The sequence below is a fragment of the Lontra canadensis genome, unplaced genomic scaffold (assembly GCF_010015895.1).
Source record: "Lontra canadensis isolate GAN:19392208 unplaced genomic scaffold, GSC_riverotter_1.0 scaffold66, whole genome shotgun sequence".
NCBI lineage: Eukaryota > Metazoa > Chordata > Mammalia > Carnivora > Mustelidae > Lontra > Lontra canadensis.
In genome coordinates, this window is record NW_022631060.1 from 11,357,346 (window position 1) to 11,383,188 (window position 25,843).

The 25,843-nt window shown below is 61.5% G+C and overlaps 2 protein-coding genes across 6 annotated transcripts; both read right to left on the reverse strand.

The window, feature by feature from the left end:
• Positions 1-265: 265 nt before the first annotated feature.
• EPS8L2 (EPS8 like 2) lies at positions 266-17,470 on the reverse strand. 3 transcript variants are annotated; one of them, XM_032879841.1, is made up of 21 exons: positions 17,333-17,470; positions 14,699-14,814; positions 14,562-14,620; positions 13,727-13,791; positions 7,395-7,556; positions 6,794-6,943; positions 6,649-6,728; positions 6,428-6,570; positions 6,269-6,339; positions 5,952-6,078; positions 5,656-5,744; positions 5,454-5,528; positions 5,105-5,253; positions 4,844-4,976; positions 4,598-4,716; positions 3,191-3,296; positions 2,347-2,460; positions 2,059-2,131; positions 1,704-1,884; positions 1,419-1,551; positions 266-1,279 (listed from the first exon to the last, which is right to left on the reverse strand). In XM_032879841.1, exons 2-21 carry the CDS (start codon positions 14,737-14,739, stop codon positions 1,196-1,198), a joined length of 2,154 nt encoding a protein of 717 aa, XP_032735732.1. In that variant the 5' UTR covers positions 14,740-14,814; positions 17,333-17,470; the 3' UTR covers positions 266-1,195. The 3 variants fall into 3 exon arrangements, with proteins under 3 accessions (XP_032735732.1, XP_032735733.1, XP_032735734.1); XM_032879842.1 differs by lacking the exons at positions 14,699-14,814; positions 17,333-17,470 and having other exon boundaries at positions 13,727-13,786; XM_032879843.1 differs by lacking the exons at positions 13,727-13,791; positions 14,699-14,814; positions 17,333-17,470.
• A 2,124-nt stretch (positions 17,471-19,594) lies between these two features.
• On the reverse strand, positions 19,595-25,660 carry TMEM80 (transmembrane protein 80). 3 transcript variants are annotated; one of them, XM_032879851.1, is made up of 5 exons: positions 25,395-25,660; positions 22,887-22,906; positions 22,028-22,121; positions 21,841-21,933; positions 19,596-20,230 (listed from the first exon to the last, which is right to left on the reverse strand). In XM_032879851.1, the coding sequence occupies exons 1-5, from the start codon at positions 25,411-25,413 to the stop codon at positions 20,025-20,027; spliced, it is 432 nt and encodes a 143-aa protein (XP_032735742.1). In that variant the 5' UTR covers positions 25,414-25,660; the 3' UTR covers positions 19,596-20,024. The 3 variants fall into 3 exon arrangements, with proteins under 3 accessions (XP_032735739.1, XP_032735742.1, XP_032735741.1); XM_032879848.1 differs by lacking the exon at positions 25,395-25,660 and having other exon boundaries at positions 19,595-20,230; positions 22,887-23,141; XM_032879850.1 differs by lacking the exons at positions 19,596-20,230; positions 25,395-25,660 and adding an exon at positions 20,801-21,296 and having other exon boundaries at positions 22,887-23,146.
• Between the last annotated feature and the right edge of the window lie 183 nt (positions 25,661-25,843).

Genomic DNA, 25,843 nt, shown 5'->3' on the forward strand with positions numbered 1-25,843 from the left:
TCTGGACACTCGGGCTGGGAGAACCACAGCGTGCAGAGTGGGCATGGGCCCCTCAACCCTGCACCTCCCAGGGATATCCTTGGGGTCCACTTGGATACATGTGGTGGTGAGGGGCTCCTGGGTACCCCTACTGAAGGCAGGGGTACATGGCCTCATTTGGAAGGCCTGTGACCTGGCCTCTGCCCAGCGGTTCTTACAGAGGCTGCAAGTGCAGACAGGCTCCAGGCGCATGGTGACCCCAGCCCATCTCCAGGACACAGACACGTGGCTGTCAGGACGCTTCCCTGGTTTAATGACATGGCTTTTGAACTGTAGCCACCTCTCATCTCTAGGTGTAACCGGTAGAGTTCAGGGCTCCAAGACTCACCCACCACCCACACAGCACACAGGGCAAGCCTGGCCTTAAACTTGGTTGGACCAAGTTCCCTCCTTGAGCTCTGCCTTGGGTGTGTGTGGGGCCATCTAAGGTCGTACTTGAGTGAATACGTGTCCAGGCTATCTGGACACCCCTTCTCGCCCCCCCCATCCTGGACAGGGCAGAGGGAGTATAGCACACACCCACCCCAGGGGAGCTCGGAGCACCTCCCCAGGCCACCCTTGAGAAGCAGCATGCTGGGTGGGCGCTATGGGCGATATCTGGGGGCGAAGCCCAGCTCAGAGCCGGTGGTCAGGTCGGCTGCCCTTCTGGCCCACAGCCCACCCAGAGGTGTGGAGGGTCAGGTGCATGGAAAACTAGCAGCCGTGGAGGTGAGGTTTGGGGCCAGGGTCACGAGTGCCAGGAGGAACCCCTATGGGGATGGGGGGCCAAAGTTCAGGTCCCTGTCTGCCTCCTGGGGGCTTTGCAGCCTCAGGGAGAGGCGTCATGGGAAGAAGGGGGCTGGGCGGGGTTGGAAAAGCCAGGGCTCTGGCTTCGGGGGCAGGGGCATGAGGGGCTGGCATCTCCAGGTGGCTAGTTTGGTGGAGGCAGGCCTCCGGGCAGGCAGACAGGTGTAGGCTGAGGCCTTGTCGAGCCTGAGAACAGGCCTGTGCCATGAAGTAGGTGAGCCGTGCCCAGCTGGCACCACTCACCACCCGTGTCCGTGGTCCAAAGTATACACACATACAAAAATAATACTCCATGCACTGGGGCGGGCCTCTCCGCAGGCGCGTCTCCGTCTCCCCCAGCCGCAGGTGCGCCGGGCCCTGCCGGCCAGGTCTAGCTGTCGTCCTCCAGCCTCCGCTGGGTCTTGGAATGAAACTTGCTGATGAGCTCATCCAGCTCCGACCCGCCCGGCTGCTTCTGGGGAGTGGTTGGGGCAGCCTCAGCAGCTCAGGCCCCGCCCCGGGCCAGCAGCCCCGGGCCTCCCGCTTTCCCCGCCACCCAGGAGCCCCGAGGGAGGAGGGGCGGGGAGGCGCAGGGCGGGGCAGGGCAGGCGCACCTCCAGGACGGCCTTCTGCACGGTGAGCTGGCTGTACACGCGGATGCCCTCCTCCCCGCACACCTTCTTCAGCTCGTCCTTGTTGAGTGAGAAGAGCTGCGGCCCCGTCAAGATGCCCAGGTTCTCCACGATCCTGGGCGCGGGGCGGGGCGGGCGTGAGTGCCGGGCGCCCGGCCTCCGCCCCAAGGCCCCGCCCTCCGCCCCCAAGGCCCCGCCCTCCGCCCCAAGGCCCCGCCCTCCGCCCCAAGGCCCCGCCCCGAACGCCCCGCCCCGCCTGGCTCTCACCTGGCGCTGAAGGCCTTGGCCTCCAGCCAGGCGCGGACCTCGGCGGGCCCCGACTCGTAGGTGAGCGGCACCGCCGCCTGCTGGCTGCGCTCCACGCGGAAGTGCCGCTGCGGCTGCGCCTTGATGTGGCTGATCTTCTTGATGAGCTCGTCGTTGACCTCGTCCATGTGGTGGATCAGCTCTGCGGGCGGGGCCGGCGCTCAGGCCCGCCGCGAGCTGACCCGGGGGCGTGGGGGGTGGGGGTGGCCGTTCCCTGCTCGGGGACCCTTTCCCCGCTGCCTCCCCCCGGGGGCGCTCAGGGCCCCGTACCCGCATCGCTCTGGTGGCCCTCATCCCCCGGCAGGGCGCCTCTCACCGTCTTTGTTCCCTGCGAAGCTTGGGGGCAGCTTGTGTGTGGGGCTGGCAGGACCCCAATATTTCAGACTGGCCTGCGGGGGTGGGGACGCCATCAGCTTCAGCTCAGCATTCCTCCCCGCAGGGTTGTCGGGAGGAGAAGCTGAGGCACCCCTTCTCGCCCCCGCCCCCCATCCTGGGCCTGCGGGCCCCACCCCACCGGGAGGGAGGATCCTGGGGTGCTGTGGGTCTGCCCCCGCCCCTCCCCCTCCGTAGTGGGGGCAGCAGAGCCCCGGCTCCGGGCACTCACCTGCTGGGGGGGTGCCTCCTCCAGCCGAGTCTCATCCAGGATGTTGCAGGGCACGTAGCCCGCCTGGCCGCTGCGATTCCGAACCTTCCACCACTGGTGGCCGTCCTCCAGCACCTGCAGGCACCCCCCCCCCAGAGCATCGCCAACTCACAGGCCTCCACCCTGCAGTGGTCCCCAGCTCAGGGTGTGTGACGCCCTCTTTGCAGGCAGGCCAGAGAGAGTTCTAGGTGTTTGCTCTGAACCACCCCCACACAATCCTGTGGGGAAGTCACGAGTCCCCTTGGGAGTACCTGCCCTGCCCTGCCTTCCATCCCACCCACAGAGGCTACCGTCCCTCCCTTATCTCCCCCTACCCTGCCCCAGCAGCATCCTGAGTGAGGGTGCCTCTGGCCTTTGCATATAGATCACCCCCACACACCGGCCTGCTCCACTTTCTGTCCCCCAATGGGTGGCCTGGATTCAGGACTGGCACCAAACAGACTGTGTCTCAAGGGGGCTCCACGGGTGGGTGTAAATGATGAGCCCTGGCTGAGACCTAGAGGGTCCCCCACTTGGCACAGAGAATGCCCATCCTTCAGCGTGAGCCCAGCTTAGCCCAGCACAGGGGGCCCTGAGCCCCCATCTGAGATGCCCAAGACACGGAGGCCCCTTAGCCAGGCTGTGCTGGGGGTGGGGGAGGGGCAGGCTGTGGACCCAGACTGGAGCCCAGGAGTAGGGGTCCTGGGGAAAGGGATTGGACAGGTGCGCCGTGTGCCAGCATGGGGTCACCTGGCTCCTGCCTGCCCCGGCCACCACTTGCCCTGCCTCTCCTGGGGGGCCCCCTCCAGCCCAGGCCCCGGCTCACCTCCAGGACCTCATCCTTGAGCACCGATAGCTCGTTGGCGTTGCGGGCTGTGAAGTCATAGAGGATCCTGACGTACTTGGCCATGGCTGGCCCCGGTTCGTGACCCCTGTGTGGAACAGAAGGGCTGGGGTCTCCTCCTGGGTTTGGGGCTGGGCTGGGGGAGCAGCTTCCCAAGTGCGTGCTGCCTCCTGCTCAGCTCTCTGAGGTCACAGCGGAGAGAAGCTGAGGCTCCTCAGCCGGGAATGGAAACTGTGACAGCCCCAGAGCGTCTAGGGCCCCTGCACGGAGGTGGGGGCTGCGCGGGGGGAGCGGGGGGGGACGGGACGAGGGAGCCTGTGGGCATGGCAAGGCCTGCCTAAGGTCAGGTTGTGTCAGGGGCTGCCAGGCCTGGTCCCTCATGGGATCCAGAGCCAGAAAGGTACCCAGGAAATGACAGGGTCACTGCCATACCTGGAAGCAGCTGACCAGTGAGGGAGGGCCAGCTGTTTTCAGAGCCACAGCCCTGTGCACAGGCACCCACAGTGGACTGCCCACAAGCTGTAGGGGCGTGGCATTGGCGTCCTGGCCTCAGCACAGAGCAGGCCTGTGGCTATCACCCAGGCTGGGCTGTCCCCTCCTGGCCAGTCTGGTCCCCAGTCATCAAGGCAGCTCCCTCACACAGCAAGCCTTGGGACACCATACAGGAGAGGGAGCTGAGGCCGAGGTGGCTCCAGAGCCAGACTGGCCGGGATGGACTGGCCAGGGGCTGGAGGCCAAAGGATGAAAATGTTTCTTCAAGTGTGGTCCTAGGCCAGGAGCCATGGACATCAGGCTGGCTCTGGGGGGCATCGAGAGGGTCAGATTTAAGACAGAGATTTCAGCCCCCTCTCCTGCTGAAACTGAATCCTGGGATCTGGCAGGGAAACAAGCTTCCTTCCCGGACAGCTCTTGGGCCAGGAGTGAGAACAGAAAGGAGGTGGAGAGGGGAGGAAGGATGGGCAGTCCCCAGACCCCGGGTCTGTGGAAGTGTGTGTGGGGGCGGGGAGAGCGGCTGTCCTTGGCTCAAACCTTCAGTCTCCTTTTCTGGCCCTGAAGCTGGGCCTCAATCAGCCCCAATGGGGTGACAGGGTTGGTGACCCCACTAAAGTTTAGTGACTTGGTAAACTCCTAACCATGACTCTAAGACATACATGAGGACACCCAAAGAGAGATCACCTGTGAGAGTATTGAGTTTACAGGTGGTTTTTGAGATTCTTCTCTTCAATTTTATGTTGTAAAGTTAGAATGAAAACCTGGTTCTAGTTTGGAAAAATGCTGTTTTGAACGCCATGAACAAGACATTTGCCGCCATCTGGTGGCAGCATGCTCCTCTCAGAGCCTCCCTGTTTCTAGGGGTGAGCGTCACACTCCCTCATTTTAAGGACTTACCTGTGAGCGTGTGGGGCGCTGACTGGGGGAAGAGGGTCTCCCGGAGCTGGAGCTGTGGGCTCAGATACAAGGCTTTGTTTGGGGGAGTTTCGGAAGGATGATCGGTTCACAGGAGTCGGCTGTGGGGAAAAAGGACCACCTGGGCTTGGTGTGGGGTGAGGGCAGTGGACAGAAGTGGGCTGAGGAGGTGAGCAGTGGTGGAGGAGGTGGAAGGCCAGTTTGGGGTGGGGCCATGGGTGCTCTGACCTCATCGTCGGGGGCAGACGCCAGCCCCTCCACTTCCCAGGGAGCCTCCTGGAACACGTCCAGGGGTGGCTCCCAGCCGCTGTGGAACTTGGGCACGTAGACGGGCACTTGCGGCTCCCGTGGCCACTCTGATCTGGAGGTGGGAGGTCCTGGGGTGAGCCAGGCCCACCCATGGGAATGGGCCCTGCCTCAGCTGGTTCCCACCCCACACCCAGCCCAGGGGCCCTTCCCACGCCCCCCTGCCCGCTGCTGCTGCCGCACCGGGGACGCGTCCATGTCTCCCCCAGTGACTCCCATAGCGTCATCTCCTTGGGGACTAGGTGGCCTTGCAGGAAGCCCACAGCCTCGCGGGAAAGCATGGGGCTGGAGACGGAGCGTGCGATGTCTGGGCCCCCACAGGTGCCGATGATCTAGGGCACAGCGGGATTCAGAGCAGTCCCTGAGCACCGGACCCCCATCCCAGCTGGCTCGCTGGCAGCACCACAGGCCAGCCACGCCCACAGCTTGGGCACGTGGCCCCAGCTGCCTGCCCAAGGTAGGCATTTGTTCCCCCCTCCCCGCCTTTAGCCGGGGGCAAAACACCCCGGGGTCCCGCTCCCAGCCCAGGCACCAGGTCCAGAGGTCCGAAGAGGAAGTGCACGAGCTCGGCCGCGCTGGGGCTCTGGATGTGCTTCTGCAGCTTGGCCTGGGGGTGGGCAGACAGGGGCGGGCGATGGTGCTGCAGACACGGGTGGGCAAAGACCCCCACTCCCCCGCAGCGTCAGCACAGAGGGAGGGGTGGGATGGGGGTGGGAGGGGGGCCTAGTACTCACCAGCAGGTTGACAGCCAGCTTGATTTTCTGAAAACAGTCGATGAACTGGGCCTCAGAGGGGGGCCGTGCACGCAGCGTCAGGACACCCTCTGGAATGGGGGGGCGGCGGCTCTGAGCTTGGCTGGCCTTCCCCGCGCCTGGGTGGGGGGCCTCGCCTCCAGCCGCCCGCCTGCTCGGACCGGATCTCCTGCAGCAGTGGCCGCCTGCCTCCTTCGCACCCTGTTCTCTCCACCCTCTCCCGTCTCCCCACACCCCCACAGTCGCTCCTGTTTTGTGGACCACCTCCCCTTCCGCACCTGCTGGCCCCTTCTTCCCTTTCTTCTTCCCCTTCTTCCGCTGGTTCAGCTGTTTGAAAGCCTCTGCCGCCTTCTGCAGCCGAGCCACGAACCACTCAATGTCGTCCAGGGCACAGTTGAGGATTTGCTGGGGTCAGAGCGGAGGCGGGGGTCAGTCTCCGGCGCCCCCACCGGCGGCAGGGACTGCCCCCACACGCTGTCTCTTGGTCCCTGGCCTGGGGGAGGAGGTGGGTGCTGCCTGGGTGCTGGCTGGAGGGGCCTCCACCCGATGGGGACCCGGGGCAGGCGAGGGGCGCCCCACTCGCCCCAAGACACACCGTTTCCTTCTCTATCTTCTGAGCCAGCACCGCGCGGGGCTCCTCATCCTGCGACTCCCGACGGCGGAAGCCTGGACGGGGGAGGCAGACATCAGCGGTTCCTGCCGCGGGCTGCCCCCACGGACCGAAGGCAGCCCCAGCCTGGCTCCCTCCGCAGACCTGGCTCAGGGAGGGGCACCGGCGGGCCCACGCGGTTCTTCATGGCCCGCGAGTCACCGCTGTAGCGCTGGAAGGGGATGGGGGCTGGGCCCCTGGGGGCGGGCAGGATGGACTGCCGCTGCTGGATCTTCTCCTGGTGGCCCCTGCAGGGGGGCGAAGGGCCGCTCAGCCTGGCCCGTCCCCCTCGGCCGGCCCTCCCGCCCCCCCCATCCCCCGCCTACTTCAGGGTCTGCGGCCGCAGCTTCTTCCCTAGACGGCAGTCGGCCAGCGCGCTCTCGATGTCCTCGTGCACCAGCTCCGCCTGAGGGCACCGGGGGTCAGGCAGGCGCAGGCGCCCGGGCCCTCCCGCCGCCGCCCCCTCCTCACCTCCACCTCGTCGCAGTGGAAGAAGTGGATGTCGGGTTTGCTCTGCTCCGAGTCCTGGCACACAAGCAGCAGCACCGAGGGGCACCGCGGCTGGTCGGGCACCGTCTGGCTGTGCCGCACTGTGGGCAGCGGGAAGTTCTCCAGCTCCTCCTGCGGGACAGGGGGCTTGGAGGCGGCTCGGCCGGGTCACCCGGGCGCGACGTCCAGATGTGACACCCACACACGGCCCCACAGACGCAGGCTCACAGCCACGTGCGCCCGGGTGGACTTGGGCCACGGACACAGCGCCCCGGGCATGCCCCGGGAGCCCAGCCTGCAGGGTGTGTGCCGTGGACACGGTCACAGACATAACCGATGGGGGACGGGGCACAGACGCCGACCCGGACTCTACCAGGCCGTGGCGCTGCCTGGGGACAGCTGCGAGACAGGCTGGAGCCAGAGGTGGGCAAGGCACTGCGTGGGCTGGGGTTCGCCTGGATGCTTGCCCCCGCCCCCAGCCCTCCCCACCCCACCCAGCCTTCGCCCTCCTCATCCTGCCCCGCCCCACAGGGAGGCCCCACAGCCTGGGTCCCGGCCTTCGGCTGCCCCGTGGCTGCCACACCTGGGTCTCCACGTCCAGCAGTCGCAGACACTGGTCATTGACCTGCAGCAGCATCTCCTGTGCCCACACCTTCTCCTTGGAGCTCAGCTGCACCAGTTTCCGGATGGCGTCGTCCACAGACACGATTGCCTCACTCTTGTCCATGATGAACGTGGCCAGGTGCTGGGGGCAGCCAGGTGGTCACGCTGGGGAGGGCCCTCCTTGTGCCCAGACGAGGGTCAAGGGGCTGCACCCCGGGGGCCCGAGGCGCCAAGGCCAACCTTGGGAGCCTGGGGGTGGGGTGTGGGGGGAACATCCCCTACCCTGGGGGTCTGAAGAGACATAGCCCTACCTTGGGGGAAGGTCTCTGCTCTTACTGGCTGTCTGTGGGGGCCGTGGACATGCCCAACAAAACCTTTGGCAGCCGCACACAAACTATGTGTCTCCCCACCTCATCTGCTGTGGCTGGGCTCCGAGCACACCAGCCTCCCTGTGCCCCCAGCAGACCTGGCTCAGGCTCACCCCAGGCCCTTTGCATGGTCTACTCCCAGTTAGCCTCCCCTATTCTTCCCCAGCCCTCTCTTCCTTCAAGGCTCCGCTCAGACCTGCTCCCCCTGCCTGGCTACACTCTCAACCCCCTGACCTGCCTTGTTTTTGTTGATCACAATCCGACACCAGCTTCTGGCTGCTGGGCTCACTGCTATTCCCCTAGTGCCTGGGATGGGGCCTGGCACACAGCAGGCCCTCAGTGAGTGTACCACGTGGAGTGCTTTGTGGGGTGGCCCTGGGGACCCCTGAGCAGCCCAGTCCTCCCCTTCTGGGAACCCTCCTCCTTCCTCCGTGCCCAGGCCTGACTCAGGCTCCTCCTCCCTCTAGGCTCCCCCATGTGTGTCCTGTTGACCTTCGCTGCAGTCAGTTAGCAGCGCTGAGCCACCTGGAAACACTGTCTGCAACGCCGGGCAGCCAAGGCCCAGCTGCAAAAGCACTGGGAGAAAGTGCTGGACGATTTCTGGTGACTTCAGAACGGCCTTCCTCACAGGGGGGACTTCCTAAGCAAGGAAGAAAATCCAGGTGCTCAGAAGAAAAGACCAAAAAATCTGACCTAATGAAAAAGTAAACATTTCTGGGGCGCCTGGGGGGCTCAGTGGGTTAAAGCCTCTGCCTTCGGCTCAGGTCATGGTCTTAGGGTCCTGGGATCGAGCCCCGCATCGGGCTCTCTGCTCAGTGGGGAGCCTGCTTCCCCTTCTCTCTCTGCCTGCCTCTCTGCCTGTCAAATAAATAAATAAATAAATAAATCTTAAAAAAAAAAAAAGCAAACATTTTTGCCTGGAGAAAACACTGTCTACAAAGTAAAAAGAAAAACAAAAGTGGGACAAACATCTGTAATAGATGTGGCGAAGGCTGATCTTAATGTGTAAAAAGACCAACGTTTAGTCCAACAGCAGCTCTTCCTTTGTTAAAAGCTCTATCTTGTTAAGTATAGTTAGTAAGAATACCAGAGATAAATGATTAAATGAATGAAAAAAATCTGTGAATAAGTAAAAGATTAACATTCCAATAGAAAAATTGGCTGAAAAAAGAGCTGAACAGAGAGTCTCCGGGAAAAGAAATATAACTCACTTTTTAATACAGAAAATTGTGTGTCTTCTCATTCAACAAGAGAATTGCCAAGTGCAGTCCGACACCCCTGCTTCTGAGGGGGTCAAGTGCCAGCCTTCTGCCTGTTTCACGGACCAGTCCAATGAGTCCCGGCGGGCCCCGCGCGCAGGTTAGCTGTGGGGGAGCGGGAGCCCCCACTCTGCACTCCCCAGGCGCTCTCTCCTCACAATTCAGGCAACCCTACCCCATTCAAGACCCAGTGTGTTTGTGGGGGGTGGTCCCCTCCGACCTGTGCGTCAGCAGGTCAGAGGGAGAAGGGGGCAGAAACACACAGGGGCTGTACAGTGGCCGAGGCGGGCAAGCCCCAGAGCACACACTGTTGGCAAAACCTGACGCCACTGAACCAAGCAAAACTATGTCCCCGGCTCCGAGACAAGTCTCCGTGCCCTCCAGGTGACAGAAACCCAGCAAAGTGTGTTCTGCCCATAATGGGATTATAGAGGAACCAGTAACAGAAATGACTAGAAAACCCTCAAATAATTGGAAATTGAGCAGTGCACTCCTACACCAACATCCAATGGTGAAAGACGTCAGGCGGGAAATCGGAAAAGACTTTGAGACAAATGAAAAAAAAGAGCACGGAGCGACCTCAGGACACTGCCGGCCCCACAAGAAGGGACAGGGGGAGAACGTCGCTGTGAGTGTGTTGCTGTGAGTGCTCACTTGAACAAAGATGGGGCAAAGAAGTAGTTGTGGGGAATCAGAAAATGTTCTGGACTGAATGACAATCAAGGTGTGAGCGTGGGGTCCCTGGTGGCTCAGTAGGTGACGCATCTGCCTTCGGATGAAGTCAGGATTCCCAGGGTCCCAGGGTCGAGTCCAGCCAGGGAGCCCGATTCTCCCTCTCCCTCTGCCCCTCAGCCCGCTCTTGCTCTCTATCTGTCGCTCAAATAAGTAAAATTAAATCTTAAAAAAATAAAAGCTAAAGGCATGAGTACCATATGTGCAGGATATGGAGAAAGGAGTTGGTAGGAGGGAATGTACAGCCGTAAATGAATGAGTTAGAAAAGAAGAAATATTTCATATCCGTGACCTGCACGTCTTCTGTGGGAAACTAGAAAAAGACGAGCACACGAGACCCAAGTAAGCGGGAAGAAGGAAGTTAAGAGGAGAGAAAAGTTATAACCAGACAAACAGTACAGAAAAAGCAACTAAGTCTGAAGTTTGTTCTGAAAAGATAATGAAAATCTGAAAAGATGAATGAAATGGATAAACCCCACCAAGATTGATGAGAGAGAGAAAGAGAGAGAGAGAGCACAAATGGCCAATAACTAGAAAAAAGAGAAGGGTGATCACTACAGATCTTACATGCATAAAAGTGAATTCATAGCCAAAAATCTCCCACAAAAAAAATCCTATATTCAGAGGGCTTCCCAGGTGATCCTAACAAAAACTTAAGGAAGAAGTAAAAACAGTCTTTCACAAATTCTTTCTGAAAGCCAAGGAGTAGGGAATGCTTTCCCCACTCATTTAATAAGGCACCACCATTCTGACACCAAAATCTGTCAGGGCTTTACAGGAAAATTATAGAGCAAAACCTCTAATGAACATTAACGCAAACAAAATATCCACAAGTGAGTCCCTCCACACACAGAAAGGATCCTGCACACGGATGAACGAGGTCCATCGCAGAAACGCGAGGGCGGCTCAACATTCAGAAAAATCAGTGTGACGGCCTTAGCAGTCGCAAATACATCTCTGTAAATCTGGAGAAAGCAGTGGATAAAATTTAACACCTCTCATGATAAAAACTCTCAGCAAAGAACGGAAAGGAGCTTCCTCACTCATAAACTACCTACAAAAATATGCAGCCTACACAGCGGGGAAATACTGGATATTTCTTCCTAGAATAGGACACAGGGACGTGCACTCCGTGCTCCTTTTACTCCGCATCGTACTGGTGGTCCTAGCCGGGACGGCGAAGTTCTAAAAATACGATATGAAGTTCTGTATTTCAGACAGCCTGACTGTGGAGTAGGAAAGTCAGGGGTTCACAAGCAGATCACTCACACGAGCAGGTGAGTTCAGCCAGATCTCAGGACACTTGGTCACTGCACAGAAATTTATCGTTCCTCCATATGTGATGATCCGAAAGTGGCTTTTTATTTTTTCTAAAGATTGTATTTTATTTATTTGACAGAGAGAGACAGAGATCACAAGCAGGCAGAGCGGCAGGCACGGGTGGGGGAAGCAGGCTCCCCGCTGAGCAGAAAGTGCGATGCGGGGCTCGATCCCAGGACCCTGAGATCATGACCTGAGCCGAAGGCAGAGGCTTAACCCACTGAGCCACCCAGGCGATCCCGAAAATGGCTTTTTAAAAGACTGTACCATTTACAACAGCTTCTACACGTCAAACACCTGAGGAATGTGTAGAGAAAAGACACTCAAGACCCCTCCAGTGGAAACGACGAACATTCTGAGGGAAGTCAGAGTGACCCTGACGCGCAGAGAGCGCGTCTGCCGCTGGGAAGGACTCAGGGTCATTGCGATGTCCTTTCACGCGGACACATGTTTGGTGGGACTCAACTGACTCAATGCCAGTCACAATTCTAGCAGGCTTGGTGCGCCCCGCCCCCCGCCTGCCTCTCTGCCTACTTGTGATCTCTGTCAAATAAACAAATAAAGTCTTGAAAAAACATTCCAGCAGGCTTTTCTGGGGGCTTGGAATGTGAACGAAGCCCAAAGCGCTGGCGCCGGTCGGAAGGTCTTAGGAGAAGGCGTACAAAGCTGCAGGATGAGACTGCCCGGTTTCAAGGTCAGTAATAAAGCCCGAGTGAGGGAAAGGTCGGGAAACAAAGCATGGACAGACCCATCCACGTTCAGCTCCTTGGTTTTTGGCAAGGACACCAAAGCAACTGGATGGGAGAAGGAATGTCTTCTTGGTGTAACAGCACGTTGCTATGGGGAAAAATTAGCCGCGAGTCTCATACACAAACATCAAGTTCAAGTGGGTCATAGACTGAAATGTAAAAGCCTCAACTCTGGGGTTTCTAGAAGAGGACATAGGGAGGACTCTTCAGAGCCTTGGGTCAGGCAATGACCGCACACTTCCACCCTAAAATCCCCAACAAAATGCCCTTAACCTTGGGGGAAGTGTATGCGGCCGGACAGCTTCGGAGTCACGCCCCTCTGCTCACGCGAAGCCGGTCACACACATCAACCAGCGAGCCAGACTGGCAGAGGTTCTCTCTGGCGCACACACTCGACGATGTGTGCCAAGGGCTCCCACCCGCCGGCAGGTGCGGTTTACGCACGCGGGTCCAGACGCAGGGCCACACGCCGGGTCCCCAGGGGCTAGCATGCCGGGGGAGATGTTCCTCGCGCCCAGGGCTTAGAGAAGCCTCATCCTGCACGTGCGTTTTCCTGAAAGAAGTCCGCCCCGCAGAACAAAGGCGTTCTGATACGAATTCCACGACCAGAGCAGCGCGGGGAGAGAGGGGGATTCTCCAAAAGCAAAGCTCGAGGGCCACGGGACAGAGTGCTGTTGCCGGATGGCGCGGGAGCACGGTGGCCGCCAGGGCCAGCCGCAGTGCGTTCCGGGGTGAAGGAGCGGCTGGGTCCCGGCCAGGCGGGTGGCGGCCCCGTCCTGAAGGGCCGGAGCAGCCGCCCCTGCGGCACACTGACTTAGAAAACAGGAAGACGAACAGACCCGTGAGGCCTGGCAGCCCCATTGCCAGGGTCGGGTCTCATCTTGCTCCCACCTCCTACCCTCTCGGTGTGCCTTGGTCTCCTCACCTGGGAGGGGCAGGCAAAGCCCATCCACTCCCCGGCCCTGCCAGCTGCCGGACATCAGGAGAGGTAGCCCCGGGCTGGGGTCTCTCCACACGTCAGCTCGGAGCAAAGTCCAGAAGGCGACGTTGCCCCAACCCCGAGAGGGGTGGCCGAGCTGCCTGGAAGGAAGGGGCGAACCTGACCTGTCCCCACCCTGTGCCCTGCCCTCTGACCCTGAGCCAGCGACTGCCTGGCAGGCAGGGCTGCTCGCTCAACACAGCCCAGTTCAGGAGCCCACGGACTCCCAGTGTCTCTGTGGCCCCACATCTAGATCAGGAACCGGGCGCTCAGAAAGCGGCGACTTGCCTGGCCTCTTGCGTTTGGGGGTTCTGTGGGGAGGGAAGTCCTCATCTTCCTGGTCCGGGCGCCCCTTCCTGGCTCAGGGTTCCCCCTACTTCCTGGTCCAAGCCCCCCCGTTCCTGGTCTAAGGCTGCCCCTCCTCCCTCCTCAGCCATTCTTAGCCCTGCTGTCCTACAGGCTGGGACAGTGGCCAACAACCAGGAAGGTCATTTAAAAACTTATTTCCTGAGTTCTTAGTGTGAATCAAAGCTCACCCAGGGTGAAGACCCTTCTGAGCTGGCCGCTGGTCTGGAGTGCCGCTAACGAGTGCGGCCCCTCCCTTCTCACAGGCCTTTCCCACCCGAGTGCTGCCAGACAGCACCCAGGCCTTGTCCTTGCCTGGCCTGTGCTGGCCACTGGCAGCTTCACTGCCCTGAAACAGCTCCACGGCTCTTATGGCCCCCAGACTGTGACCTTCCCAGGATTGGAGGCCCCCCCTACTGTGGCTGATCCTAGGACAGGTGCGGGACAGTCCCTGGCTCTGGCTGCCTGCTGTGGCAGTCGGAAGCTGGGCTGTCTCCTTGTGCCTCAGTTTCCCCATCTGCCCAGGGACGCTGGGGGTGCTCCTTGGGTGCTGGCCTCACCTGGACGTGGTACTGGGAGGTCTCATGCATGATGATGTTGGAGTTGGAGTACTTCTTCCTCTGTTCTGAGCAGGGAGTCACCAGTCACTCACACCAGAGGGCAGGCCCCACAGCCCCGGTACAGGTGGGACTGGACGCCCAGGTTGGGCCACAGGGAGGGCCGAGTGGAGGTGAGGGGTGCTGCCGCCAGAAAGGACTCGAGGGTGTGAAGTGTGAGGGACCTTCTGGGCAGAGCGAAAACCTCCCTCTGCCCCCAGGATGGCCCCTGGGAAAGGACCCCCAGCTCCCTCAGCCCCTAGGACCCCTTTGCTAGTGGTTGGTCCCAGGGGGGCTGGAAGAGGCTGAGCATCTCCTCCAAGGAGGCTCCTTGCCCACCTTCCCGGGCAAGTGTCCAGTCTCGGGCGTCCCCATCTCCAAGAGCTGCAAGCTAACATCTCCCGGCCCCTCCCCGGGGCTCCTCACTTTCCAGACAGGGCACAAAAGTGTGTCTAGGGGGAGGGGCAGAGCGGGGCGACGGGGGGGGGGGGGGGCTGGCCAGGCTCCGCCCCCTCAGCCACCTGGCGCTCGGTCCAGCCAAAGCCGTGCCCCTTGGGCTATCGGGTTGCAGCGAGGAGCACTGCCCAATCAATATTGATGGTCCCTGAATTATTAGTAAAGGCCTCTCTCCTTACGGTGAGGGAGGGAAGGAGGGACCTGAGCAGCTGTTGCTTCTTGAGGGTCCAGGGGCCTCCTTTGGGCACTGAGGGCTGACCTGCCTCCCTCTGGTGGGGGCCTGGCATAGCCTGGGAGAGGGGAGTGGGCAAGACCCCGGAGCCCATCCTCCAGCCCCACTCACCAAACAGGTCCTTGGCACTCATCTTGGCCACACTGTCAGACCGGCCCAGGCTGCCACTGCTGGGGAGGGGCTGTTGAGGGCGAGGCCCACACCGCACCCCTCCCTGGGGACTGCTCGGGTTGGGGGTGGGGACTCACGCAGCATCCGGGCGGCCGCTCACAGACCCCAGCTGGCTCATGGCGCTGTTGGTGGCGGCTGCTGACGGAAAGGCAGCCTTGTGGCTGGAGTCCAGGATCTCGTGCCGGACCCACACCTGAGTGGAGACCGCAGCTGAGCTGACACCTCCCTGGGGCCTGGTGGGTGGCTTCACGGCTCCCAAGGCAGGGCTTGATCTCTTCCGCCCACCCAGATCCAGAGGCTGCAGCCCTGATGTCCTCCCCAGGTTCCCCAGGGTGCTTGGGCAGGGTGTCCTCAGGGAGCAGAGTCCTGCCTCCTGGCCACAGCAGGACCTCCGGGCCCAGGTCGCACCTGGCAGACATGTCCCCAGGATGGGCCAGTAGAGGAGTCCCACTCTCAGGGCTATCTGGGGCAGGCCTGCAAGGACAGTGTCCTAGGGCTCTGAAAGGGGACCTGGGAGAGGAACCACTTCCAAGCAGAGGGAACCCATGTTCAAAGGCCCTAAAGCAGGTGGGAGCCAATAGCAGAGGAAGGCAGCACAGGATGAGATCGGACCCTGGATGGTGTTGGGGTGGGGGACGGGGAGGGAGGTTGGGGACCCAGAGCCCAGAACAAAGTCTAGAGGGAGCATATCCTCTGGGTGGTGAGCAGACCTGGCCCCTCTGGGCCAGGCTAACATGTCTTGTGGGATCTGTGTCCCCTGGGGACCTCTGACAAGGCTGTCCCTCTGTATGTAGGGTCAGCCAGAGTGGGTAGTCCCAGGCCAGGGGAATGGGTATCTAGGGTTCCTTCTGGTTTGACCAGGTCCTACTGACAAAGAGGGTTTCCGGGAGGTGTGAGAGGCCTGGGGACTTTAGACCACCCCCTCCCGTGTGCCCCTGGGGGTCCTGGCTCTCTGAGGGTGAGTGGGAGTAGGGCTTGGCCAGATTCCTCTGATGGCCTGTCTGTGTAGAACGTCCGGAATGCTCATGACCTCGGCGAGAGAACCGAGTGTTTGCTTAATGGGATTCCTGGCGGGCTGAGCCAAGGGCACTGGGCACGTGTGTCTGGGTACACACACCTGGGCAGAAAAACTAGGCCCCGGGCACACACAGCCACACACAGGCTGTGACACACAGCCCCCCTCCTTGGGGCGCCTAGGCCAGGCATAGCCATGAACCCATGGCCTTCAACTCCCTGGAGCAGGGTGGGGGACCGGCATAGCCAGCCACCGATGTGAGTCCAGGTGCTGGCATCTGGGGTGGGGAGCAGCTGGGGGAGGGGCCGCCACAGGCCCAGTCCGGTCTGGCAACTGGGGCAGGGGAGCCGTGTGGGCCCAAGGGATCGGGACCAGCCCAGCACTTTGGTTTTCCTGCGGCCATCTTCCGGGTGCGAAGGGAGGGCCGAGCATGGTGCCTGGTTGGGCCGTGGTGGAGGCCCCAGCAGGGCAGGGAGGGTGGAGGGACCAGCTCCAAGTTCAAATTCCAGCTCACAGCCAAGTGACCTTGGGGAGGAGTCGGCTTAAGGCCCAGAGGGAGCCGGGTGGAGCCCTGGAATGGGGGAACCCCTCTGGCCCTGGCTCTGCCCCGTCTGGGAGCCTCCTGCTGCGGAGGGCCCAGCCTGGCTGGTAAGGAGGGCTAAGCCTGGGTGGGGAAGGGGTGGGCTCCAGGTGCGCTGGGGAGGCAGGCACAGGGGATCCGACAGACTGGGCGGGGCGGCATGCTGAGGCGCAGAGGCGCTGAGGCCCAGTCCTAGTCCTAGGCGGGCCCCAGGAGAGGCCCGCCGGGGCAGGGCCCTCCCCACTCCCCCCCAAGGGAGCTGGGGGAGCCGTGCAGGGGTAGGGAAGGAGAGGCGCCCCCAGCTGGGCCCTGGCCACTGCTGGGGCTGACTACCCCTGGAGCTGGGGCAGAGGTGGTCTTCGGGTACACCTCAGAAACACCATATGCCTGCCTACCCTCCTCCCTTGCCACCAGGGACACCTTCCCACGCAGGGGCGGCCCCAGGCCAGCCTGGCCCAGGGAGAAGGAACCTGGGGGAGCAGCACAGGCTCTAGGGCACACACAGGCCTCCTGCAACCCAGCACACAGCCTCCTCCTCCCTGAAACTCCCACATCCCTTGACCCAGAACTTGACCCTAGCTTGATGCTTCTCTGGCCCTGGATTCCCTCCTGGCTCAGACACCCAGGAAGTGCCTCCCTACCCGACACACAGGGAGCCACTGGCCGCAAAGGAGGCCTCAGCCTGTCTCTTGGAAGGGGGTTTGGGACCTTCCAGGGGCGGGGGAGAAGCCGCTTCCCACCCCCTTCGCTGGAGGAAGGGGTTCCGTCCGCTGAGCCCCAGGGCTGGGAGGAGGCCAGCTGACTCAGGGGCCACTGCCTTTAAAAAGTCCCTGCGCACCGGCACCACCCCAGGATCAGTCCGGGCAGAGCAGGCCGCAGTGGGACCAGGCTTCTGGCCGCAGGTTCCGCGCAGCCCTATCGCACCCCTGTTGTTGCCTCCTGCACTCCGGCCCGGCCCCCAGACTCCGGCCAGAGTCCCCATCGCACGGCCGGCTGGGGAGACAGGCCGAGTTAGACCGCCCTCTGTCCGCAGGGATTCTGGGTCGCTCCTCCGCCAAAGCGCGGGCGGGTGCCCGGCAGGTCGGGGTGGGCAGGTGGAGACCGTGGGGCGCTCACCTGCTCCTCGCGGCCCCGCGATCGCGCCGCCCGTGGGTCCCCTTGTCCGCGCGTCCGTCCGCCCGTCTGTCGGCTTCTCGCCTGGGCGCCCGGGCTCGGCAGCGGGAGGGACGCGCGGCTGGGCCGGGCCAGGGCGGGGCCGCGGGGAGGAACCTGAGCGGCAGGTTAGAGGCCCGGGAGCCGGCGGGCGCGGTGGGCGGGGCGGGGAAGGGGGGGGGCGGACGAGGACGCCCCGCCCCTCTGCCTCGACCCCGCCCCCCGGGGCTCCCTGCGGACGGTCCCCAACGCCCGTCCCGAGGGCCCCCTGGAAACGCAGACCCCACCCCCAGAGTTGGGGCTCCCATGGACGGGTAGGTGGATCGGGAGCCCCTCACTCGTGGGGATGTGCCGGGCGACGAGGCCCGGCGAAGTTCTAAAATCTTCCCGAGGCAGGCCTCGCTGCGCCCCGGCAGCTGCCAGGTATCCCTTGCCGGGTGTCCCCAAGCCTCAACTGCAGCAGCAGAGAGAGGGGCCTACCCTGGGCGCCAGGCCCCAGGGCAGAATCCCCTCTGGGGGAGGACTAGCGTCAGGCTTCATTGTGAGTGGGTGTCACAGGCAGGATGGGAGGCCAGAGACCCGGGAGCCCTGTGCTCCCAGCACCCCAGGCAGGAGAGGCTTCTCCTCCACAATCCAGGAAAGCCTAGTCTTTCTGTGCTGCCCCCGTCCAGCATGGGCACCCCCCAGAGGAATGGGGTGTCTGATGGGAGGGTGGGGATGCCTATGGCCTAGGCTGTTTGTTCAGTACTGCCAAGGCGGAGAACAGGTATGGGAGGGCACTCCAGGCTGGGGCTCCCTCCTTAGGCCTAGGCCCCACCCCCTGCCCACAGCGAGGGGTGGGGCAGGGAGTAGGTATCCTTCTTCCAATCCGACTCCCCCGGTCTCAGCCAGCTGGCCAGGGAGGAAGGAGAGAAAGGGCAGAGGGCAAGTCCAGGCAGTGGTGGGCACCCCCAGGCTTGTGCAAAGACCCAAAGATCTGGCTACTGTTCCTGGGGTGGGGGTGGAAAAGGGTGCATCAGGAGGCAGGGTCCCAAGGGCAGCAGGCCTTTGTTTACCACGGCTGACACAGAGCACTTTCTGGGGAACTCCCGGGGAATGGAGCTCCCCCTCCTCAGCCCCGGGGCGGGTCTCCCCTCCAGCTGTCTGAGGCCTCACAGGTGAGCTCTCGGAGTGGTGCAGGAAGTGGCCTTCCTCTCCGGTCCGGCCCTGCCCGAGCCCTGGCAAGCCCTGGCTTCCTGGATCTCTCCCCTACCCTGCTGGGCACACAGAGAAGGCACAGGCCTGCCCTCATCCTGCCTGGAGCCTGAGCCCAGGCGGGCAGGCACGCACAGAAGGGAGCAGCAAAGGTGGGCAGCACTGCGTTTCTGAAATTAAAGTCCCTGTCATCAGACTGGGAGGCAGCAGGGGGCCTCTGGAGCCACCTGGAGCCATGGTGTTCTCTGAGGACAAGTGACTGTCCCCTCTGTGTGGCCAAAGCAATAGGGGTGTCAGGTCCTGGCCTCGATCCTTGGGCAAGAGGTCATGAACGCTTAAGGCCACAAGTGTCATGCTGCAGGCCTGCCCGGGAGCTGGCTGAGCATTTCCACGGAGAGCAAGTGCACCGGTCCCATCTTCCCAAGTCCCCTGGGGGATGCCATGGCGCCAGGGGCAGGCAGCTCTGCTGAACACCTGAGCAGCAGGTGAGCACAAGGGCGCCCACATGCGGCCCCTGGGGCCACAGATGTGCACTGGACCAGAGCCAAAGCCAGCGGAGGGGAGAGTTCCTGCTCCCACTTGCCCCTGAGAAGGACAAGAAGACGGAGGGGGCTGCTGCTACCCCTCTGCTGAAAGCCGGTCTCTGTGGAGGTCCGGGACCAGCCCTGAGGCCCGGCTTTGCTGCTTTCTGGGGGAAGCACTGCTCCCTGGGTTTCTGGGTGAGGCCTGGGCGGGGTGTGCTTCTGTATACAGAGAGAAGCCTGGAAGAGGCGGGCGGTCTTAGAAATGCAGGCAGCTACACACGTTCCTTTATTCGACAACATGGCCAAGAGAAACCGTCTCGATGTTCAAACAGTTATTCCGAACGCAGACAGGGCACGATGCAAACGAAGGCAAGTTACTGGGGAACCTGAACTCAGAGTCCTTCCAGGAGCCCTTCTGGTCTGCGGACACATCCAGCACAGTGCACACTCCTGACGTTTCTCTGACTGAGGCCTGGACTGGAGCCCCGAAACCCCTGCCCAGGGCAGTGGCAGGCTGTTCTCTGTCACTCACCCGTTCCCTGCCTCCCTCCCCTCAGTGCGGGGGCTTTAGACCACATCCCTGCAGAAGCCCCAGAGGGAAGGGGCTGCCACTGCAAAAATCCCCCCAAACACCAGAGCTTGCTGGCTCCCTGGCATTTTTCTTTCTGTTGCAATGCTGGTGTACCCTCGTCCAGGACTTGGCCTGCTGTGGGCCACGGTCCTGGGCTCCCCACCACCCTGTAGCTCCAAGGGGACCAGTGTGGAAAGTACGGAATCCCAGCAATTGTGTGCAAACGTGCACCGTCCTCACCCACTCCCCTTGGCGATCAAGCAGGTTGGCGCAGCTGAGGGAGCCACCAGGCATCGCCGAGCACCCAGGACGTGGCTTCTGTCCAGGGGTGTCCCACCCAGGGTGGGGGATGCCAGGCACCGCTTGCCTAGCTGACGAAGGCAGCAATGGCCACCAGCTGCAGGACGGCCTCCAGGCCATGCAGTGCCAGGAGCGTGGTGCTGAGGACGCAGTCTGCCCACAGCACCAGCGTCTGCCAGAGCAGGAAGTAGGTGGACAGCAGGGCGCCGCCTGCGGTAAGTACCAGGCTGATGGCCAGCGGCACCTCAGCCTCCGTCAGGTTGCCCTTGGTGCCTGGAGAGCAGAGCAGACGGGTGAGTGGGCGCTGGGCTCAGGGACACCTACTCTGACCCGGGTGTGCCCAGGAGGGCTGCGAGGTGGTGGGGAGGCTGAGTGCAAGCTTGTCACCAGCACGGCTCTCTGGACGCAGGGCTGAGGACCTCCGGTCAAAGGTCCTGTTGGGGCCACATCACTCATGAATCGTCAGAAAGCAAAGTGTGACAAAGGGTGTGTTCTCCCTAGAGAGGGTAAAAACCAGTCGCCAGATAACGCTTGAATCTCAGCCTCTGGGTCAGTTGTGGGGGTGGGAGAGGGCATTTCCTTTTCTAAAGACGATCCCAGTTGCATTCTGATACCTCGTCCTAATTCCAAATGGACTGAGAAGTTTTTGTTTAAAAATTTCCAAAAATTGGGGCGCCTGGGTAGCTCAGTGGGTTAAGCCTCTGCCTTCAGCTCAGGTCATGGTCTCAGGGTCCTGGGATCAAGCCCCGCATCGGGCTCTCTGCTCAGCAGGGAGCCTGCTTCCTTCTCTCTCTCTGCCTGCCTCTCTGCCTACTTGTGATCTCTGTCTGCCAAATAAATAAGTAAAATCTTAAAAAAATTTTTTTTTCCAAAAATATTTTACTCTGGGCTAAGGCCAGCTCTGGAAAATGCCATGTATGCCTGTAAAAAATCAAACCAAAGCAAACGTGAGTATTTTACAGACAAATGGCTCGATCACAGGAAACGCTGATCCCTGGCTGCTGCGGCGGACCCAGGGGCCCAGCACCATCCGCCTCCCTCCCAGGTGCGTGGGCTCGTCTGTGACAGCGGACACTGATAGCCCTGCGTGCCCAGCATGATGGCCCAGGAGACTTGCTCCTGTCCCCTGAAGAGTCCTGAGGCTCTGCCGACAAGGGCGTGCACCCACTTCCTCGCTACTGACTGGGCGTCACTGGTGTGCATGTGCAAGGGGCCTGGGAGCGCCAGCTGTCATCGGCTCTACCAGCTCTTCCAATGGAGGGAGTGTTTCCCAGACGTATTCGCAGAACACGCATGTAAGATCCCATCGTGGAACACAGATGTGCTGGCATGTGTGTGCCTGTGAGTTGGGCAGAGGCGGAAGAGGGGGCTGGAAGCCTGCACCCTGTGTGCTGAGCACTGGCTGGGCTGGGCTACAGGGCAAAGCTCACGCTGTTAGAGAACTGAAACGGGGCTGCCTGAGGGCCCCTGCATGGCCCTGGAGCTGGACTGAGGCGGCTCAGGGAACCCTCCCACATCTCCAGGCTCCGCTGGCCTGCTGGGACTCGGCAGAACACTCCAGCTCCTTCTCCAGACTGCTGAGGCCAATGGGAGGGGAAGGAAGGAGATGAGGTGAATATTTTGGGGCTCTCGGGGCTGTGCGTCCCCCTGCAGCTTCTCAGGACAGGCTTCCAGTGGAAGCTGCTCTGCCAAGGCCGCTGCCAGAGTTGTCCTGAATAAGCCAACCAATGCTTCGTGACATCGTAAGGGGAGACCTGCAAAGCGAGTGGCTGAGTGGTGGGCTCTAGGAAGCACGTGATAAAGGATGGACATCATAAAGGGTTCCCGGCCCAGAAGCAAGGAATTCTGTGGCCCTCTGCACTCTACGGTCTCCAGCAACTCACCAAGATACAGCCGAGTCACTTCCAAAATCCCCATCAGAAGCAGCAGAGTCAGGTCGAGGACCAAGTAAGGATGAGGATAACTGAAAACCTGACCTGCAAAACAGCGGGCAACAGAGCAGAACTCCAGTTATGCAGGGGCGGGGAGCAGCAAGGACACCTCCCGTGGGCCTCTGCGGTGAAGACTCACTTTTATACATCATCATCAGGAGCGTAGCTAGGAAATACAGGGCACAGTAGGCCCCACTCAGGTAGAGCAGCAGCTGCAGAGAGACGGACGAGAGCTGGCCAGCGGTTAAGGACTCACGGGCCTAGAGACGGGCCCTGCCCGTGTGTCCACCCCAGGGGGCACACCCCGCCAGGTCTCCAGAGCCACACCTGCAGGTGGCCACAGGGACCTGGCTGCCGGCTCCCTGCCTGGGGCGGAGCAGTGGGCTTCCACCCGTCTCCTCTGGTCTCACAGGAAGTGTCCTAGTCTGGAACAGGAGGGCTGCATCTGTCCCTGGTGACTGCAGGCAGGATGGCCCTGGAACACCAGGCTTCCTTGGGGGCATCACCCTGACTGTGGCCCAGGTTACTAGATAGAAAAGAATGACTTTTTTTTTTTTCATTTTCTTTAAAGAAAATATATCCTTTTTTTGTGCTGTTAAAGATCTACCAACCCTACCATTTTGTTTATGGTAAAAATGTTCAAAGGAAGGGGCCTTCACTGTCTTGCCCCGGGGTTGGGAGGGTCCTGGTGGGAGGCAGGCAGGCAGCCACCCACCCATTGCGCAGGGGAGCCAGCCTGTCCCACTGAAGACTCATCACTCTCTAAATCTGTTCATGAATGTCCCTCCCATTTAACCAACTGAGCCACCCATTCAACTCCATCTAGAAGTAGAGTTTCTACCAGAACTTAGAGAAAGGGTGTGTGTGGGGTTTAAAGGAACAGAAAGCTGGAACTCAAAGCCGCCTTCATGTGTCCAGCAAACTAGCTCTTGGGTGCCGTCCTGGGGATGCCTGGGCTGTGGCCAGCTAAGGGACACAGGGACACAGCAGAAGGATACCACCGCAGAGGAAGCCCTCCCTGGAAAAGAAAGCGTATCAGTACGTGAGGCCGCAGGTCCAACCCGGTGCCTACCTGGGCCATTTCCGGCACTGATGGAGGATCCCGGCTTCATTCTTTACTCCTGTATTTATAGAGAGAAGCCACCTTTATCTGGGCCCGTAGCTAGGTCCCTTGTCGTCACCCCTGCATCTGTCCCTCCGAGGAGGGTCTGCCCTCTGCTTCTCAGAACCCGAGGATGGGAGAGAGCACTCAGGACCTCAGCGGTGCCTCCAGCCAGGAAAGGCAGAATTCTGCTGCACTGCCAGGGAAGGAAAAGGTGTGGGCACCAGCAGACACAGCTTTTCTCATCCCCTCCGCCTTCTGCACATTTACTGTGGGGATGGAATTAGAGGAGAACCTTCTCTAATTCAGGGTACAAATCTTTTTTTAGGGGGGTAATTGATGATACTTTCTTTCCCCTAGAATTTTATATATTGTCCCAAATCTCACCTAAATAGTAATTTCCTACAGCAGCAATCCAATTTCTTTCAAGTGCATCTCAGACTTTCTCCCACCCGACAGCAGGTACGCGTTTCCCCTCATCTTACGGCGACGACGGCCTCTCTCCCCGTGAAATGGTCTTCAGAACCAGAGCTGCTGAGTCGCAAGCATCTTTGGCTAAGCCTCTGCTTGAATGTCTCTTGGGGCAGACTTCCTGTCTCAAGAGGCTCACACTAGTGGCACATTTGTGACATGTAGTAACATCAGTGATAACTTAGAATTTGGGCAACAGACCCTGTAGAAGGAGACTTGAGCCACACCGCCAAGCAGCAAGCAGGACGGTGATGGGAACCAATCTGTCTGGTCTTCTCTCCAGTTCCACTTTCCCTTAACCCCCAAGAGGGCAGGGAGAGACGCTCAGCCTTGGTGTTCGTGGGGGACATCAAAGCAGATTCCGGCCTTCTGGAGTCTCACGTGGGCAGAGGCCTTCAACGGGTCAGCAGGGGAACCCGCCCCGGAGACTCCGAGCTCAGCGCGCAGGAGGCAGCAGGCGCAGGGAGCCGGAAGCCGGGCGGGAGCCTCTATGCACCTGGACTGCGTTACAGGCCGTGAGCTCCTGACACCCAATCTGTGCTTCTCCAGGCCCTAGCGAAACGCGGCTGCCTCCATACTTGCCGTTATTTGGGTGGGTTTCGCATTAACTGGGGTTTTCCTCCCTTTTGATTCTTCTCTTGAAGGCTGGCTTCAGATGCTTCAAATCTACCCGCAGCCACGGTCACAGACCGGAGCCACGGGGGCTCAGGGTCAAAACGTGGCATAAAAGCCTTACACGATCCGGGGTTTAAATAATCGACATTAAAGGTGGCTACAATCAGATTGGCTGGTCTACAGGTTTCAGACCTACAGGAGCTCGGCCTAAGGACAGCCCCCGTTTAGCAGCCGCTGCGTTTTGTCAGTGCGTTACTGTAACAAGCGGCGCCAACAGGTGCAAGTGCCCGTGGAAGTGAAGGGAGCAAACGCTGCCCCTGCGGTGACAGAGGCCGCTGCAGAGACCCCGTGTGACTTCCTTTCCCCAAGAGCAGACGCACCTCATTGCCAGTGAACTTCCCCACAGGCCTGGCGGTCTGGAGCGGAGTGGGGTGGGGGCTGGGGCTGGGGCTCTCCGTAAAGCCCAGACCACAGGCTCTCGGCTCCGCCCTCCAGCCAGAAATTTCGGGGCAGGGCAGAGGCTGGGAAAGGTGGCTTTGTGTCCAGAGTGGGTGCCCACCCAGACGAACCCGGAGGCCCCAGTACCACAGCCGCCTTCCACTCCCGCACGTTCTTCTCAGGGAACAGGTGTGCGGGCAGCTGGGTGCTGCAAGGGACACAGTGCCCGCGGGGACCCTGGTGGCGCGAGCAGAACCTGCACCGGCAGGAGCAATGCCCACCGGCTTGTGAGCTCCCACCGCCGACGTGGGGGACAGCCGTGCCCAGCTTTCCAAGAGGGGCTTGCCACGTTGCCCAGCACTCTGTCCTGGACACAAAGCTGCTGGCGACTGCGACGGGGTGGCCCCCGGCGCTGACAAGCTCTTGCCCGGCCTCAAGGCCCACGGTGCCCCCTCCCTCTCTGGAGCAAGCAGCTGCCCCAGCCGGCGGGGTCCACGGCGGGAGACTGGTCCCCCCCAGGGCCGGCGGCGGGGGACGACCCCCCCAACCCCCCAGGGCCGTGCACAGCCAGGTGTCTGCGCCGAGCGGGGCGCCGGCCACAGGAGGGCAAGAGGCGCCCGAAGGGCCGGGGCTGCACCTCGCCGAGACACTCAAGACCGCCGAACCGCAACCGCTGGAGCCGCCTCAGTCCGGTCCGTCTTTCCATCACCAGAAAGAACCAGACCCGACCAACCCCCGCTTCCTGGGATGACCTCCGCCCCCGCCCGCCCGGGTCCCCAGCCCAAGCCGCGGGCCTACGGGCGCTGCGCTGTCCCGAGACCGTCGCGTCCCGCCCCGGGACCCCCGGCGGCTCCCCCAAGCGCCCACCCCGGGCCCTCACCTTGCCCTCCGGCAGCCATCTTGCCGCCCGGCCCCGCCCGCCGAGTCCTCCGCGATCCCAGCAGTCTCTCGGCTCCGCGCTATTCGCGTCCCTTCGGCCATTTTCGCTTCTGCTTCCGAAGGGGCCCGACCGCGCCGCCCTTCGGGAGTTGATTCCGATCCGCGGCCGAGGCCGGTTCAACCCGCCCGGCAGCGCTCGGGCACTTTCGTACAAGAGGAGGCGGAGAGCCGAGGCTCGGGCGTATCCGGGCTCGGCAGGGTTCGGCTCTGTTCGGCTCCGCCTCGGACGGACTCGGCTCCCGCTCGCGGCGGGGGCGAGCGGAGCCTGCGGCGAAAGGTTCTCTGGGCCCGGGCGCGCCGCGTCGGAGGCCGGCGAGATTCGGCCCCGCAGTCGGCTACCCCGTTGCGGGGGACGGCGGGTGGCGCAGGCCTCCTAGGCGCCGAGTTGGG

Bases quoted from the DNA above. Each gene is read 5' to 3' on its own strand.
- TMEM80 (XM_032879848.1), bottom strand. From the start codon at position 23,000: ATGAAGCCGGGATCCTCCATCAGTGCCGGAAATGGCCCAGGTAGGCAC. The intron at 22,122-22,886 runs GTATCCTTCTGC...ACCGCTGGCCAG, and splicing joins GGAGGGCTTCCTCTGCGGTG to CTCTCGTCCGTCTCTCTGCA. The intron at 21,934-22,027 runs GTGAGTCTTCAC...GCTGTTTTGCAG, and splicing joins CCTGATGATGATGTATAAAA to GTCAGGTTTTCAGTTATCCT.
- EPS8L2 (XM_032879841.1), bottom strand. From the start codon at position 14,739: ATGAGCCAGCTGGGGTCTGTGAGCGGCCGCCCGGATGCTGC. The intron at 13,792-14,561 runs GTGAGTGGGGCT...CTCCCTGCTCAG, and splicing joins GAGTGCCAAGGACCTGTTTG to AACAGAGGAAGAAGTACTCC. The intron at 7,557-13,726 runs GTGAGGCCAGCA...GGCTGCCCCCAG, and splicing joins CCTCCCAGTACCACGTCCAG to CACCTGGCCACGTTCATCAT.